The following is an 18,790-nucleotide window of genomic DNA, read 5'->3' on the forward strand; positions in this document are numbered from 1 at the left end:
GTCTATGTAATAAAACGCCAAAATGATAATGAACAAGACTGTCTTGCTAAAATATCTAGAGCCCTACCTCGATTAATCTATGGGTGTTGAGCAAACCGCAGAATGTCTTCTATCTGAGTCTGAATCTGTCGACACCCAATCCGAAGTAGAGAATGCCTAAAGGCCGCTTTGATCTTCTGCAGCCGAGCGCAAAATCAATTCGTCTATTCCCTTCTAAGGGAACAAACGAATGGAGACCCAGATAGAGAGATGTGGGTGGGGGGTTTCTTTGCAGCCACTTGTCTCGTTTTGCTTTACATGCAAGCTCACATTGTGAGTTTCGCGGTTAGCTCTGCGATCCGAGCACTTTTGGTTTCGTGGCTCTAGGTTATATTTAAGTTCTCCGCAGCCGTCTGGCGTTATTTCCGAATCGAGAAACCCGATGCTGTCTGGGGCCAGGCAAGTGAAACAGAGATTCTCCGAGTCGGACAAAAGTTCCAATTGATGGACACAATGGCAGACGGCGACTGAAATTCCCCTGGCTCTAATTACGACCTGAAATTGTCTTATTTCGCATCATAATTTGATTGTAATTTTTGGCCAGACATTTGTACCCACACAATCGGAATTGGATGGCCAGCACAATAACCCCTCATTATAAGACGTAGAATTTCTCCACATTGTGGGGATAAAATAATAATTATATCGAAGCCTTCACTTGGGCCTTCACTTCATTCTTCCAGACCCTCTTCTTTTTGGCTCCCCATTCTGGGGGTAATTTCAGTTTTAATGCCCTGCGATCCCCTGCATTTGTTTACAGCATGATTATTGCGTTGATGAAGCTAATTATATAGTGCAAAGAGGAGACGCAACAGTGGGGAAGGAGCTCCCCCCCAGTGGAGATGAAATGTGGTTGTCAGGCGATTTGAAATACGAGGCAGACGATTGCATAACCTCGCAGCGGGACAACGGTATCGCCATCCTGATCACACAGATACGTATGTGGATATGCTGTCCAGTTCAATTTTCATATGCAGCGATTGAGGCGGGCGATAAAGAACGCAGGCCACAACTCTATCGATAGCAATCGATGTCACATTTAATTCATTGTTATGGCCATCATAAATCTACAGCAGAGGGGCGTGGGTTTGCAGGGGGATCTCTGGTTGCTGTTATTAAGGCCAGCATTAATAAAAATGTCAACGCGGCCATAAAGCGGGAACTGGCCATTAGGGCACCTCTATTTCCCTCTCTCTGGCTCAAATTCCACCTTCCTGTATCGGGTGGATCTCCTGAAGCACCCGTTTCACCCGCTCCTCGATCGTTTTCATTAGTAGAATTTAAGATGCACATAAAAGCTCACGCACAGATGCATTCCGAGAGGTTGGCTGGTTGGTCGAGAAGTGAGTTGTGCATCCAGCTGTGCATGAGCTTGGGACTTGATATGATGCACCAAAAGAAAATTTTGGGCGAATATCAAATGTTTTTTGAGTTAATTATGCATCTGCGAAAAGGGTTGTAAATCTGAAGAGCTCGAGTTTTACATTACACTAAATCATGTTTTTTCGAAGTCACGTCTATATCAAGTTTATCATCAGTTCTCTATATTTTTCACGGTGGAGTAACTTATAAGGTTCCTGCTCTATCCCAAAGTTCCCCTGCCTGTTGCTGCTCTCGATAGAGTCCGAAAATATTTTAATCCCCGACTTGATTCCACCTCATAAAAGCACAGATAAGTACTGAAAACGGATTAGCTCTTAGATGCATCCTAAACGAGCGTAGAGGTAAGGTGGTGAGGTGACCCTAGCCGAACCACTTTTGAGTGACGTGCAACAGCGAGTGAACATGGCACTAATATGGCTGCATCTCCGAGGGAGTTCGTTGCCGAGGGGCGTGGTTCGATCTGATTTTGTTTCTGTGGCGGCTGTTGCTTCTTATTGAAGCTCCGATGTTCTTGTGTTTCGTGTCGGCATCGTTAGCTCACATCATTTGTTTGACATGTTGCTTTGTGTGTTGACAAACGTCTTGACAGGCGACAGGCAGCCACAGAACAACAAGCCAGCAACAAAACAACCAACAAAGGCAACAAGCTGAATCCGAAACAAAGGGGAGGATGAATAAAGAGAATTACAGTCACCCAATACTTACGCCTAGTTAAGCAATTCGTATGGATTCATCGCACAGCGTGGACTTACCTGAAATAAAAGATAGCATAAATGAGATCATGTACGTTTAACTAAGTAATAATGCATTTTTGTATATCTGCAGTATAGTTTGGTATAGGATTCGCTAGTGTATCTACCAAATGTTCAAATGTAACTCTGACCCGCGATTCTCTAGATAGAATAACATCCCAAATTTGGATCCCCGAGATCGAGGTGACTTTATGGCGACACTTACACCCCGCTTGATTCCGATCAGAGTGTGCACCGCAATCACGGAAATACCTATGCCCCGATACCCTGCGTTTGATCTCGGGCAACACTCGACATTTGTTCGGCTGGGTTCTGATGCTGTTGCTCTTGCTCTTTCTGTGGCAACAATGTTGCCAAGGCGTGCGCGCAACAAATCAAACGCTGACCATGCAACGCCATCAACAACAACACCAACACCAGGCTCCACAATGTACAACATTTATGAGCAGCGCCAGCTGAACTCACCTCTTCCCAGCGCAGCCCCCCTTTCTCTTTTTCGGCCCCACCTGGGCAGGTATTTCCTTTGGCTGGTGGTAGGCAACGGTAAGCAACACATGCGAACCGCACCAAAGAACAGCTGAAGGAGGGGCAAGTGATGGTGAGAAGGGGGGGCGCAGCAGAGCTGCAAGCAAATGCGAGAAATGCAACAAAATTAACATCATCAGACAGAAATAATCTATAATGAACATAAATCTCCTTTCAGCGTGGTGAGCAGAAAGGTGGAAACTCCGGGGAGGGTAACAGTAACATCATGCTGACTCCTTGGAGGAAGTACAAATTTACGTTTGGTGTTGAAATGAAATGCTAGATCCAAGAACTGCAAGGGCACTGAGCGAAAAATAAACAAATAGCAAACAAACTACTGACAGGAAGTCGCCTTTCTTCAAATGTGTGGTATAACAACTTGCAATTTCCATTAAATTAAACCGACGCGAGAAGATAATTTGCAATGTTCTATTACTATATTTAGGAATAAAGAAATTATGGACACATTCTTACACCACACTGAGAGAAATGTGAAGGCTGGAAAATCTGCTATCATTCCTTACATCTTAAAGTTGGATCATAGAACTGCTGGTTTTATAGTCATATTTTTAAGACCAATATATTAATATTGAGTAAAGATATTAACATCTGCGGACTGAGTAGAGCTCAAGCAGATCCATAAATCGAAACCTTTTTTGTGTCCTTAACTTTTCTCACTGCATTCTCGCTTCGATCCCCATCGACAACTTGCCGCTCTGGTCTGCTCTGTACCTGTCCCACCGTCTGCCCTCTCACTCTCGATCCTGCCCACTGTGCACGTGTGCTGCGGAGTTTTCTTGGCCATCTTATGCTTTTTCTTGGCCATCTTCGGCTGCATCGTGTTGTTGCTCGCGCTTGTTCGTTGTCGTGGTTGCCGCCGAAGAAGAAGAAATATTTTAGAAATTTATGCGTTTCTGATAAATAGAGGAAATGTCTGCAAGAAAACGATGGCAGCAAGGCAGCAGCAGCGGCAGCAGCAGCAGCACTCGCAGCAGCATAAAAAGCTCGGACCAACGGACAGAGCAAATTATTAGAAATATGCGAGTTTAATAACCAACTCGAGCGATCTCTCCTGCTCTGCTTTTCCGTCTCCTCATCCCCTCTTCTGTTCAAAATTTATTAAGTTGTCAACTGGCAAAAATGTTGGCAATTTCTGCTTGTCCGCTGCTTTTTAGAGAAAGAAGTTAAAGTCCGATTCGCAATGAAGCGCCGCTGGTGGGCCCCGTTTGTGATTACTCCACCCATTCTTCGGCAGTTTTGCTCTACGCATTTTGTCCAGTCTCTTTCACACTAAGACCCATCTATTTGGTATTCTTTTCGCGAGTCGCGTTTAATGAACTTTAACAAATGTCAACAACTATGATTTGCTGTTCTTCGGTGCCTGATTTGCTATCCCCTCCAGTGGGGATTAGTCTCAGGCTTAATTTACATATTTAATTTGCTTTATTTCGGCGTCTGTGTCTGCCAAAAACAGCTGTGGCTAGGAAATTATATTTCCGTTTTCCATATTGGTTAAGCTCTTGAGGTGCCTTTAATCGCCTTCGGAATGGCGACTTTAGGGTAAATAAATTAGCCAAGATTTCAGTGCCTAGAATGGCCACCCGCTAGAGGCTGAAGTTGATTCAATATTTGTGCTCTTTAGGGAGCTCAATTTCAAGCTCTTTGGCTAGACGAGAGCTCCGCAAATAAAACGGCATGTCAGGCAACTCGTTACTCAGAGAAAAACGAAAGACTTGCCTGGGCAACGAACTCGAAATGCATTTGAGAACTAAATGTTTGCTAATTCGCTTGATTTGCGGGAACGCACTGGGAAAAAATATAGTGTATGCATAATAGGAATGGTTTTAATGATGTTTTCGTAATCTTCTTTTTTTCGTAATCTTATGTATGAACTCTACTTAATTTAAGTACGTTTTTTAGGAATTGCGATATCATTGTTTTCTCTATCCGAGGTGCTGTTTAACCTTCAGCAGCTTGAGTTTTTGAGGTAAGCCGCAAAGGGAACAGTCCACAAAAAAGTTCAAACAGTAAGAAAAAATCGAAAACCAACAATACTTGGATCCGAATGCTCCAGAGAGTTTCCACTTTCGGTTTCAGGCCTCGTTGCAATGTCCTAAAAATAGCCGGAAAGCCAGGCGAGCCACTTAAGATCGGTGGTTCTGCGGTTGTATCATCAGGAGCACCACCTTGACTCCTCTGATTGCGATTCCCCAACCAGAGCTCATCCCCAGCGACATCGATTGTATTGAGTTTTTTTTGTTTCGTTATTTTGAACGAGTATTGTGCGCAGCGGCTTTCAGCTCGAAGCTTTTTAATTGTCGACAATGTTTGTGGCAAGTTTTTAATGAAATTCGTTTGCCCGGTTGCTGGTGGTTTTTTATGTCTGCGGCTTGGTTCTGTGACATTGCAGCGTGTCCTCCAAATAATTCATTAACACTCTGTCTTGTTAAGTTTAATTTGGGATCCCATGCCACACCACCTCCTCCTCTCTTGTTTTTAGTTTTTTGTATTATTTTATTGTTGTATGGAAGTGGAATGAAAGTGGGGACTTTTGTTGGCAGCTCTTTAAAGGAGGAAAATCGAAAATCTCTTAATCCGCCAATCCCAAGTGTATAAAATTTCAAACATGCCAACAACGATACACTTTCCTGTCCATCAACTGCCGTACCTCTCTTCTGCCGCCCTGGCTTTCTTCTGCTCTCCTGAAGAAAGAATCAGAAAGAGCAGCCGAGGGAAAAGCGAACAGCCCGCCAGAGGTAATTTGATATTTTCGTTCCCTTTTTGCTGGTTAATGAGACGAATGCACAGAAATTTATGATCCGGTAAGCAGGCGCAGTTTTGTTCAGCATTCAAATCTGGGCATCCGCACTGCCTCGCCTTGCCCCTTTGCCCTGTGCCCCTGCTCCTGCTCGCCCAAGACGCCCAAAAAGATACAGTTAGAGCGGCCCACTTGATTGATTGATGGCAATTGACGGCGCTGTCCAGCGCAGAGTGATCACAATTCGACTAACGAGAGCCCCACTGGGGGCAAACGTCATAAATCCACTAATAAACAGTAACCACAGCGCGGTTGCCATACTGGCAGCAACCACAGCAAATAAATTTGTCTGCTGAAATGAAGCCACCAAAAAGGAATTGCAGCCGTAAAGGAGAATGAAATGCGAAATGCGGAGACGAAAGCCCCAGCAAATGTGCATAAATAAGAGTTTAAATAAGAGAACTCCGGACGCTTCGACACCCCGAACTTTGCAGCCTGACACTGAGCACAACAGTTACTTTTCGAATTCATCCACAGCGTGGATCAAAACAGAGATGCAGAGAGAGAAAAGGCATGAATATCTGTGGAATACGAAATGTAAGAGGTAAAAACAACTGTGTTCAAACAGAATCATAAACCCAGATCGTCGAAAAATAAATACTTGGAATGCAAAAAAGGACGGTTTATGAGACAGTACTAACTTAACTCTTATGTAAATTTCTCTTGGTGTACGACTGCGGGTTCAATTTGCCAAGTCGAAAAGAATTTAACGCTCGACACGAGACTTTTGCAACTTCATGCCACATAAACTATAAGAAAAACAGGCTCAGAGATCCCAGGCTGCAACCTTTTCTTCGACTCTGGGGAATTCTCTCTTATGCCTCGGCTGGCCAAATTAAAATGTTCTTTCAACTACGAACTTTCGACAATAAATTGAATTGAACAACAAAAGGCGAGGGCTGGGCGTGAGGGGGCTCATGACCGCGGGGATCCGAGAGTTCGATGCGGTTCTCCGATTCTCCGGTTCTCCAGTTCTCTGGGCCCTGGTCAAAGACATTTGTCATGTCATTTCTGGCGGGGCAGGAAACGACATATGGAAGAGAACCTGAGAGGAGGAGGATCCGTGCCAGAAAAGGATGAGTTTATCGATGCGACGCGCAGTACCGCAAAGAAGGAATATCTAGAGGAGTTACCTTCAAGGGTGTCACAAATTCGCACTGGGAGAAAAGTGCATGGGGCAGAGTATCGGGACGCGGCGGGAAACTGAGGAATTGGGGTCGCTATCCACGGACGTTGAAGCGTTATCGCTTCACAAATTAACAATCAGCAGCAATAAAAGTTGTGCGTTTGTTTATGGTGAGCCCGAAAAGGCAGGGGGATGGACTCCAAAATCCAGATGAGGAGGCGTCCGATTCCTCAGCCCAGAGTTATCCTTATCGGGGGCCATTCGCTGGCCTTAACAAATTCAATTAAGCATTTTAATATCCGAGGCTACGGAGGTGTTGCACTCCGGACACTGAAATATTAACTTGCTTTAATTTATGAATTGCCCGCCAGTGGCAGGAAGTCGATGCGGTAATTTATGGAACTTCAGGGCAAACCAAAGGACCCAGAAACGAAGTGGGTCAAAGTTGGAGAAGCCATGTGTTGCGACGTCTGAGCCCTCCGCTTTTTCCCAGTGGGTTGTAAACGGGTATGGAACTGATATTGCAGAGAGACAAAATTCAAACAAAGATATGGGTAATAGAGTTCATGACGTGTGTGCATTTGTGATTAAATGTATTCCTTTTTCCACAGTGTAGGAACGTTATTTAGCTCACTGCCCGTAGGGGAAGTTCCGTTGGACTCTGACTTTCCTCAAGGGCATTTACATTTGCAGCAGAGAAAAGGGTGGGGCTGGGTGGAGTTTTGGCCCGAGTCCCGTGCCCATTTTTTCAGCAATTTCCCTTTTGTTCCCTTGCAAATTGCAACTGCAATTACACGAATTTTCGAGGCTCCACAGATATTCCTGGCTCGGTTTTTCGGTCTTTTGCTTTCAACACGTTCTGTCCGCTTTCAATCAGTAATTTCTGACCCCGCTGCCTTTGTTATGGCCCTTAATCAATAACTGTGCGGATATTCCCGCTGCCCTCCCCTTTGTTTTTTTTTTATTGGCCGACCCTCGGGTTGTCGTGGCAGCCCATCAACATGCTACAATGTTGCAGGTTTTATTGAGGCGGCGGCACCCTGAGATATGAGCTCATGCGCTGATATACCCAGCTGATTGTGATTTCTGCGTCTTTCGTTGATGTTACACATTCAAGGCGGATTTAAAAAAATACACTTGAAAAAGGTTGACAATACGTGAGGATGGATTTGATTTATGTTCGGTCAGCGCACATACTATACCTCCAGTAGCCAGTCGAGATAAACACTTCCCATGAGCGCTTAAATCACCTAATCGCCGTAATTTTTTAGCAGTCGCTGCGTTTTGTGTTGTCGTTTTTGGTTTTTGCATAAGTCGCCTAATAATCGGGCATAATTCATTATTTATGAGTGGCTCTGGCCCAAACATAGATATCTTGATAGATCTTTAGATCTTTGGCCACCACCGACAATGTGCCAACAACATCGGGGAGAGACAAAAGACAGACAAGCCAATGACTGTTTAAAAATTCAACGAAAAATTATCGTTTATATTTCGTCTTTGGCTGGGCGCTTGTTGTTGCTCACAGTTCGCTTTTCTCATATCATGTTGGCATTAACTTCCCTTTACACACACTTCGATTGGGCCAAGTTATAAAAATGATTGACAATTTAATTTGCAAGCCAAAAACTCTTGTGGGGATTTATAAAATACTTGGCTTTGTATGGGCCGTGTTCTACACACAAAAATATGCAAATCCGTTTGGCCATAATAATCATCATCGCCAGCATTCAGTAACAATGGGCCAGATTCGATGTTATGAATGTTAGACAACCCACACGAGGAATTCTTTTTCGTCCGAAAGCTGGTCAAGTCTTCTTGGACTTGTGGAAGTGTGCACTTGACAAAATAGTTATAGGCAGAGCTGTTAGGAAAATACACTTAAATTGCACTCAAAATATTGTTACATTTTGTATAGGCACGAAATTGAATAGAAGTTCATGCTAAAATTTCTTGACCACATTTTAATGAATTCTTATTCTAGTAGAGGACCGAATGAAAAACAGATTCGGAAATCTGTAAAGTTGGAAGCACAGCTCTCCGCCGGTGACGACAAATGAGACGGGAGACAAAAGACGGAAGACAGAAGACAGTAGACAGCAGATAGGAGAATGCAGGCTGCTGGCTGCAGGCTACAGCCCCAGGCTACGGAGAATGACAGAAGGGAGCCCGAAGACTGGTCGAGATGCACGTATGCAGATTGCCGGCCATTCCAAACCTCGGCGAAAAAAGGTGAAAAAGGAGAAACGGGAGGAAAAGCAAATCCCCAGCTGGGTATTTGGGTTCAAGCTGGGTCGGGATTTGGGATTGGGATTGGGATTGGAAAAAGCTTCGCTCTGTGTCTCCGGCTCGCGCTGAGCTCCCCTTTTTTTATTTGTCTCTGAAATCTTGTTTGCTTAAAAGTAAAAATAATTAACTAATTAAAATTGTGAACCCGCTTGTTGCGGCTCTCGTCGCAGGACTTGGATACATTAGGGCCAAATAAGCTGCCAGCCTTTGGCTGTTGATTTTTCTTTACTGATTTTTTGTCTGTCTTTTTGTGTGGCTCTGGTAAATACTTTTACAGGCAACGACGATATGCAAAAGCTATCAACAGAGCATCTCTGGCCGGAGCAGCTTAGGCCAAATAAGCTGCCAGCCTTTGGCTGTTGATTTTTCTTTACTGATTTTTTGTCTGTCTTTTTGTGTGGCTCTGGTAAATACTTTTACAGGCAACGACGATATGCAAAAGCTATCAACAGAGCATCTCTGGCCGGGACTTTCCAGCTCTGCAGAGCTGTCTTTTGGCTTGGCTGGGCTTGGGTTTGGGTTTGTGTTTGGGTTTGGGCTCTTGGGCCTTGTAAGCTGTTGATATGCTCATTTAGAATCGCACGTTTTTTCCCCAGAAGTTGTTAAGAGCCTTGGCTTTTGGAGGGGGCGGAGCGATTGCATTGATTGCCATTCGCATGCAGATGAGCAAAGCAGAAGAACTGGAGACCGAAGACAGTCACAAAGTCTGACCTCAGAGTTTGGCAGCTCATCTTAGCCGCTTAGACTTTGACTTCCACTTTGGGCCATCAATCAACACACTTTCAGTTTTCTTCTGTGCCTTAGACTGTTCGCCAAACGAGAAAAAATCGCCCATAAAGGGCTAGTGAACCCCACCTGGCGACGAATTGATTTTGGCCAACAAGTCTGGCTTAATGGACTGCGAGTTAATTTTTAAAGACTAGAACTTACATTCCGCACAAAAATTAAAGAAGCTGCTTCTGACGAATGGACCTAGGATGAAATTAGTGACAGGAATATAAAAGCATTAGAGCATCGACTATGCGATGTCCTTCAAGACTAATGCAGATTGTAATCCTCTTAAGCATTTTTCCTTGACGACTGGGTATATTACTATAATAAAGTTTAAATAAACTTTGCCAATTATTATATTACACACCATGTTCTAAAATTAAAACTAAAGTTGCTTTGTTGGCTCGTAAGGTTAGTAGTACTAGTCACTCTGACTATTTAAGTCGGACCGTCCTTGGCTATTTATTTTAACAAGGCACCTTGAGAAAAACTATTATTTGTTTCGAACCTATTTGCTTATACCCTGTAATACTTATTCACTATAAAAGGTGTAACCTCTCTGGCTGCTGGGAATTTTTCACTTTGGCACTGGCCCCGCAAATCGCGCATCTCCTTTTCCCGGCTGTCTCCGTGACTTGGAGGAGCAGTCTTCCTCCACTTCTCCAGTCTCCGTTCCACACTCCTTGCCCCGCTCCTCCCGCGGAAGACTCGGCTCAGAGCTTTGAGTTCTTGGCGGCTATGCAAATGCAGTAGCCAATGCCCTCGGGTTGTTGTGATGTGTGCGCGCGCGTTGAGCATTTCAGATCCCAGCATCTCCATCTCAGGCCCCACACGCCCCCTTTCGCTCCGCATCTCTCTCTCTCTCTCTCTCTGTCTTTCTCTTTCGCGCGGCTGTGTGTGTGCGCGCTTTAATTGCACGTTTAAAAGCAGCCACAGAAGCGGTATTTACTAAATATGGCCACAAAGTCAGCCACAGGAGCAACGACTCACTGACAGAAATCAGGGGTGCAAACGAGGATATTCTTGGTAGAACGATAAAGAGCTAGCAACGTTTTCCAAGGAATAATAGAAACATACTTTGTAAGTGCGCACTTGAATATTGATTTACAATATTGAAGAAACTACTACCAAAAATGGTGTTTGAAACATGCACCTCGCCCTGCCAGACCACATTATATACTTGTTTCAGTGCTGAGTGGCATCCACAGTATTGCACGCGTGTCTGGCTGCCTGTTGTCGCGTTTGGCCCGCAAATTGATGCACATTTGATGCGTCGACGTGAAATCTCTTAGTCCTTCTCCCCTTGGTTCAAATATGCAAAATGAAAGCTCTTTCTCTGCGGAACGCCTTTTTACCCATTTCTTCACCCCTGCCATACCCCTTTTCTCCTTCATTTGGGCCTATCAGTTAAGGTTTATTGATGTTTTGATAGCGATCAGAGCTCTGGGCCATTTTCGCCGTGTTCTTGGCTCGGCTCAATGGCTCATCGGTTGCTCGGTGGCTTCCTTATGGTGTTTGTTATGGGCCAGGAGAAGCGATTATCTCCCGATGCTTAACTTGGCCCGCGAAATTGTGTCAAAAATTATGTTGTCGTGTGGCGGCAAACGGCCATTCAAGGCTCTTATCTCGGTCTCCCCTCGCAACTTAATTAAAATATTAAGTCAATGCAAGAAGGAGACGGAGAATGGGTTCTTGGCCATGTGGTTCGAGTATACTATGGAGACACACCAAGGTAAAAAAACTGAAATCGTATTTTATAAAAAAACCGGCTACGCCATGATTTTCCAACCATTTTGTCTTGGCCCAGAGATAAAGAGGCAGAGAGAGAAAGAGAGATCTTGGACAAAACTATGTATTTCGCTTCAATCCGCTGAATTTCTGAATGGCAGCGACTTCAGATACATTCGCCGTGCGGCGAATTCGTGGTGAGTTTCTCCAATTCTCACCGGTTTTCTCTCTCGGTCTCTCTGGCCTGGCATTTATGGAATGTGAGCGCTCAAAAATGCGTTAAAGGTGTTTATAAAATTAAAATTGTGCAAAACAAGTCGCGTAAACGCAGAGAGTGAGAGAGAGAAGAAATGCTCTCAGGGAGAAAGAGAGAAGCCCTCTCTCTTTTTCTCTGAGATAGGCGCAGAAGTATAGGCACATAAAAGGGCATCACAACGTAGCTTAGAAAAAAGTGAATTGAGCCAGGAGACAAAGAAAATTGGTGCACACTGAGCGCCGCATACGCAATCAGAGATAGGTGGAAAAAGGGGGGCGGTGGGCTCCCAAAGCGTCGGGGAAGAGACGCACAGGGGGGAACATGCCACTTGCACCCTCCGCCAACTGAAAACCAGTTCAGTGTGTGTGCGTTTGTGCGAGTGGTTGTGCATTAGAGGAGCGACCACATAACTTGGCCAAATGGGCAGATCGTGTTCCCTTTAGCTTCCCGACCCTCCTTTTTCTTCTTAAAACGACGCCCCTGCACCAACACGGCCAGCCCTGCGTTGTAATTGTGGGAGCCACCCGAAAATGAGATTTACGTAGATTAGCCAAACAATGCGAAATTACAACATCCAATCACACGCAAAAAAATTGTGAAATTTATTTCTCCACTCAAAATATTTACGGATTTTTGTCTAAAATTAAATATCCTGCCAGTAAAATACCGCATCTAATCCAAAAAGTGCTTGCAGATATTTCTCTCTCTGCCGCAGCAATAACATCTAATTTCGATGTTCGAGCAACTTGTACTCCGAACTTATTCCGAACCTCTTGACAGGCCCAGGTTGCAACTGCCAAACCGTTGGCGGGTGGAGAAATGGGGATCGGGCGAGATGTGGCTGGGGCTGGGGCTGGCAGAATGGCTTAGGAATCTGCGAGTGCAGTTCCCACATTCCCTCACTCTCCCTTTTCTCTCTTTCTCCCCAATGTAATTGACTGTAATTTAGTGTGTAACTGCAACGGCAACAACAAATCTAAGATGACAACAACCACACTACGAGCAAATTATGCTGTCTTTTTCCACTTTTTTCACTGCCGAAAGGAAACTCCAAATTGGGCGGAGGAGTTCAGTGTAGAAAGAGGGGCAGGCGGACGGTTTGTATTATTTAGTTTTTTCTTGTAATTTGCATAATGAGATTTTAATTTTTACGGTCGCATAATAATCTAAAATAGCGCGAAGGAGCGAGCGGGATGGGCTGATGAGTAATCCCCCATTGCCACTCCCACTTGAACGCAAGTTCGTTGCCTAAGTCTTTTGTTTCGTGGCCCAAATTAAAGTGTAATTTGGTTAGCCATTAGTTGGTCGGACGCGCTAGAGACGGAGTCGGAGCCGGAATGGCGGCATTTGATCGCCTCTAATTAAATAGCATTTCCGCTTCTTCGGCTAGAAAATGATACGGCGGCAGTAAAGGCACAACAGTTGCTTGGAATGACCAAGAAGCAATAGGTGCAGCCTGGTAAAGGGTGAAGATGAGGAAAGACGGAAAGGTGGCCAAATATTGTAAGGAATTTTTCAGGTAATAGCCAGAGTAGTTTTAAGTTAACACACACAGTTGCCCAAATTAGATTTACTACCATTTCTTCGCTCAGTTCCCAACAGGTTCTCCCGCAATTATCTTCGAATCCGATGCAATCTTTTCGACCAAAACAATGATGAGCAGCTGGCCAAGTATTTCGGCATCTCACTAAAAGCGAGTGGCAGTTATGCCAAACAGTGCTCTCTTTTAGCTTTGGAGATTCGGGGACTTTGTGCAACTATTTCTGGCTTTTGTTTTTAAAATTTATGTTTTTTTTTATTCCAAAAGCAACTCCCCTGCCTTAAATCTTATTCCTTCAACGACTTTTTCGTGGGTAGTTTTAAATTTGCCGTAGTTGCGAGCCATAAAAAAAGTTAGCTTGTTGGCTGGTCCTTTGGCCAGAGCTTCTTGTTTCATTTTGTTTTTTTCATATAAGAAATGTCGATTTCGGTTTTTTTTTTAATTTTGGGTTGGGTTTTTGGGTCTTTTATTGTCTTCACGACCACATATTGGCTTCAATATGTGCCCGAATAACAAGAAAACCCCGAACAGAGGATTGAGGGCTTGAACTTAGTTTTTAGGGCCTTGAGTTCAGACTTCAGACTCATTTTATGATTATTGAGCTCCCAAATCGCACCAGATACTGAAAGATCCCTTAGTATGGATGGTTATCCATCTCTTTCTCAATTCTTTAGATTGCCGAGTTCGGACCTCATCATTTCAGTTTCGGTTTCTGTTATTTTATTTTTGCGTGAGCCAATTATGCGTTTTGTGTTTTGTTCGTTTGTGGTTAATTTTCGGGGAGGAGGGTATCGCCAGCATTAAATCTACTTTTCCATCATTGTAATTAAGGAAACGTGACTTTTTGTCAGATTTCATCAAATCTCTTCGTTGTCGAGAATTGGCGTTGTTATTTCAACTTATTGTTGTTTCGTTTCTTCGTCTCGGTGGCCGTTAATTTGGTCTCTCTCACGTTGTTGTAGTTTTGATGAGATTTGATTCCATTTGATTTGCGGAAATCATCTAAGCCAACGAAGGCGAAAAGGGATCATGGTAGTTAAAATAATATTACCCATTAACTTGAGGGTCCTCAGGATGCCAATAAGTTTGCAATTTAACCATAAATAAGAAAGTGAACAGTAATTTTACCTATCGTGAAATACGAGTATTATTTACTTATAGTTTTTACAAAAAGTCTTACCTATAATTAATATAGGATCGGCTTGTTGTTTATTAAATTCCTAGACAAGACTATGGCATTCTTCACTTAACATTTTTTTTTGTAAACCCTGCGCTGATTTGAAATTCGTGTTGTTGTTAAATTGCTGAGAAGTTTGGAATCGCGGCTACATTTTCAGTCAGTCGGTCCTGTGTTTTTTTCCTCTACCTCGTTGTCGTTTTGTTTTTTCGTTGTTTTCTGCGAGACAAGAGAGGTCACATTTGATAGTCTGAACAAAAATCTTGTCGACGTCTCGAGACGCTCTTGTGCATATACGTTTACCTATGTGTTCAGAGAAGAATGGGTGATCGCCGCCGAAGAGGAAAGACCGAACAAAATGCCTTCGTTAGACACTGGAAAACGGTTTTAGGCCTTGTCTCTCTGTTGTTGATGCTTTTTTCAAACTTTTTTCCCCACTTTTTGGGCTGCCCATTTTGTTTTTGAGCGGAGATAAATGTTATAAAAATGTAATTACCCGATGATGAATGGATTAACTACAAAAGAATGAGGATCCCGCATGGCCCTGGGTGCAGATGGGGAGCAATAGTTGGAGGGGATTTGTTGGGTGGTGTTTTTCTGGAGGGGTCTACGAACGGGAACTGCATGGAATTTGAGCTCAAAGATGTTAACAAGAAGCTAGCAGTACTTCCAGATTAGACATCGATCTTTTGTATACCCTTTTTTTAAAAACACATTTTTAGGATTTTGATTTTACGAAATTATATATTATATTTCAGGGCTTATGCTTCTTTAATTTAAGTCCCTAAATTTTTTCCTTACGTTACCAACCACGTCATTATTTCGAAATACCTTTCTAACCTAACTGCATCTCGTGTCATGCACCGCTTTTATACAACTCCCCTCCCCCTCACGATTCCCTACGGACGTCGAAGTCGATGTTTGAGGCCTGATGTCTGATTTCTGATGTCCAATGTGATGTCTGATGTCCGACTGACTGATCTGACTGGGAGCGGGTAATTGATGCATAAGATTAGTTTTGGGGCCCAAGTACGTGGAAAATCCATAAGCGACGCTCGTTGTGTGGATTCGAGGCAGTTGGCGAGACAAACGTTTTAATGACCCACCGGAAAGTGGGTCACCATAGGAAAAACGGAAAAACGGGAGTTGCAAGTGAAATAGTACTGAACTAATGACTCACCTTGAGTATGCACCTGCCCACGGGTTCGTTTTCCGCGACGGATACATTGTAGAAGCTCTGGTCGAAAATCGGTTCGTTGTCATTTACGTCGTGAATGGTCACTAGGACCGTGGCTGTGGAGGAAAGGGGCGGAACTCCTCCGTCCCGAGCGATGACCGTTAGCTGCGGCACCGGTTCCGTTTCGCAGTCGATATGCGATCGGGTGGTGATCAGGCCCGTTTGTGGGTCAATCTGAAACCACTGGGCATGGGTCTCGGGGGTTTCGGCCAGCGAGTAAGTCAAAGCCGAGTTTATGCCCTCATCGCGATCGTGGGCTAGAACTTGCAGAACCGAAGTACCCGGATCGGCCACCTCCATCACGTTGGCGTGGTAGAGATCCTGCTCGAACTCCGGTGGATTGTCATTGACATCAGTAATCCTCAGAAAGATCGATTTGGAGGCGTGCAGCGGCGGTGTTCCCTTATCGGTGGCTACAACACTCAGGGTATAGTTGGAAACTATCTCCCTGTCCAGTGGCAGGTGCACTATTACCAAATAAATACTGTTATCCCTGGTGGTCAACGCGAAGTGACCATCGCCTCCATTGAGCGTCACATTCACATTGGCATACTCCGTTTTTGAATCGGGGTCATGCACCGAAATTCTAGCCACGAATTCGCCCGGTTGGGCCGACTCTGATATTTTTGGGGAGGCATCGTCACTAAGGAAGATCACATTTATGGTCGGTTGGTTGTCATTTACGTCTGTGACTCTAATGGAGACAAAGGCGGTTGTCTCCAGCGGCTGTTCGCCATGATCCTTGGCCACCACCACCAGTTCATGCAGCTCCTTAGTTTCGAAATCCAATGCTTTATTGATGTAAATCGCTCCTGTTCTGGGATCTATGCGAAACATCTGCTCCTTGTCGCTCTGTCTTCTGTTGATGGCATACTCCACCAAACCATTCTCATCCGCATCCGTGTCTGATGCGTACACCTGCAGGACACTCGTGCCTACGGTGGCATTCTCTGGCACCGTTGCAAAGTACCTGCTCTGATTGAAGATCGGTTGATTGTCGTTTACATCCTGGATGGTGATATTAACAGTCATAAATCCCCGCAAGGGGGGAGTTCCTCCATCTAAAGCTTCAATTAGAAGGCTATAGCCCGGAGTGGTTTCTCTATCTAAAAAACCACTGATCTGCAGGTCCAAATACAGGACACCGTCCCTTTCCCTGTGGGAGGACAACTTGAAGGCGTCATTTACATTTCCCGACACGATATTATATCTCTGCGTGTTGTAGGGTTCCAGATCCAGATCCCTAGCCGGAAGAAGAGTTCTTTTCACCTCCCTTGGGGTGTTTTCCGGAAACTCTATGTGCATCGAGGCTTGTGGAAACGTGGGGGCATTGTCGTTCTCATCTTTAACTGTGACCAGCACTCGAATATTACGACCACTCAGGGGAATAGCCACTAGACTATAAGAAGCTCGAGTTTCCCTGTCCAGTTTGACCTTTGTGCGAATCTCTCCCGTGGCCCGATCTATAGCGAGATCTGTTTCTACTCCTGCCTCCGCCACAATAATGTATGGCGGACCACTATCGATTCCGCCGAAGTCTCCTATATAACCGATTTGATAGTCGACGGCAACGCCTTCGAAGACTTCCAGCTTTCGCTCCCTCTCCTGATCATGAGAGGCAGCCTGCGAAGTTCCCAGGAGAACGATCGCCAGTAGAATTAGTAAGCTACTCCGCAGCATGTGCGAGGGATGCAGGGCAGGTGGCGAGTATAGCGATTTGATGTTGGATCGTCTCCGGCATCGATGGAATATTGCAAAGTCCTTCGACTCGTGGTTCCCAGTGAATGTTGCCCTCGTCATCGTTTCGCTGGCGGCTACCGAATCCAATGTGGCTTTCATGGTTAATGGATCCACTCTGGGTGGATGTTGAAAAGAATACTATGAGGAGCTACGAGCGTCCTTCACTGAGATTGCCTCCTTCCAGCATGGCCATGGCAATTCTAAAGGGAAATAAAAAGAAAAATTTACGTGTTATACTTCGAAAATATTTAAAAATATCATTGTAAAAATCAAATATATTACTAAAGTAATTACAAGGGTCTTTGATGTATTTTCTAATACTAACTTCCATAGTCGTACGACTTGAACTGTTGTTCCTATGTTCTAACTCAAGTCTAAATTATACAAATGCTTTTAGCAGTGTAATAGTGACAAATGAACTGACCATAATCACTGCCCACACTTCAAGCTTTGGGCCTAAACAAAAAGCCAACTTAGAGAACCCCCAAGAGAAGAACCTATAGTTGCAGCTAATAGACTGATAACTGCCCCAATGCGCTTAGCTCCGCCTGATGACCGCTATGATGGTGAGGATGGAGATGGAGATGGAAATGGAGGCTTACGCATGGTGGAGGCATTTCCATTTGGCCATTTGGGGGAATTTGAAATGCTAATAGACGACCAAGAGAGATCAGGAATGAAGACAAAAGACAGAGAAGCGGACGATGTCGATTCTACCTGCGTGCGAAAGGTTCAAAGGCTAAAAGGGTCTCGGTTTGCTTTTCGAGCCTCCTCTGCCATACTGGTTCTGATTTTGGGATTGAGTTTGGGCTTGGGATCTCGATGAAATATGGCTGGCACACACAAACGCACACTCACACATTCCGAGAGAAATCAAAGAATACAGTTCCGCGGCCAAGTTGCCATTGTTGGATGGCCAACTCCGGACTCAGAACTAATGCCATGTGGCTGGAATAGGAATCGAAATGCTTTGAGGTCCGAGCAATTCGTGGCGAACAATTTAGTTAACAAGACCATGACTAACACTTTTTTTGAGTGGCCAAAACAACATTTGTTTCCACTGCAATTTGGGAAGATTTTTCTCGCGCGATAAGCGAAAATACAAAAAAAGGAGAACGCACAGACGAATAATATATAAAATTATGATTATTATTTTGGGAATGCCTTAGAAATTTCATTTCGTGATCAGATAGAGATCTTCGAACTCCCAACTTCAAGAGCCCAGTCCAGATGATCCTGTTTGATCGTGGCCAGCAATTAAAACCGAATTAATGGGTCTTGGGAAACGAAGAGATCAAACTTGGCGTTAGAAGTCTGACGGATTCTTCCCCTCAAAAGATTGACATATAAAACAACATAATCCTCTGAAGAAAACTGAGATTTCTGCGGAGAAATTAGCCAGCCGGGGC

At 44.4% G+C, this 18,790-nt stretch overlaps 1 protein-coding gene across 1 annotated transcript in view; it reads right to left on the bottom strand.

Moving 5' to 3' along the window:
• The window catches only part of LOC122625964 (protein dachsous), a 59,955-nt gene extending 42,475 nt beyond the window's left edge, over nt 1-17,480 (bottom strand). The window contains exon 1 of the mRNA XM_043806040.1: nt 15,585-17,480. Coding sequence (XP_043661975.1) covers nt 15,585-17,480 — 1,896 coding nt within the window. The remainder of the gene's footprint in view (nt 1-15,584) is intronic.
• Nucleotides 17,481-18,790: the final 1,310 nt, after the last annotated feature.

Source organism: Drosophila teissieri, chromosome 2L, assembly GCF_016746235.2.
Source record: "Drosophila teissieri strain GT53w chromosome 2L, Prin_Dtei_1.1, whole genome shotgun sequence".
Lineage (NCBI taxonomy): Eukaryota > Metazoa > Arthropoda > Insecta > Diptera > Drosophilidae > Drosophila > Drosophila teissieri.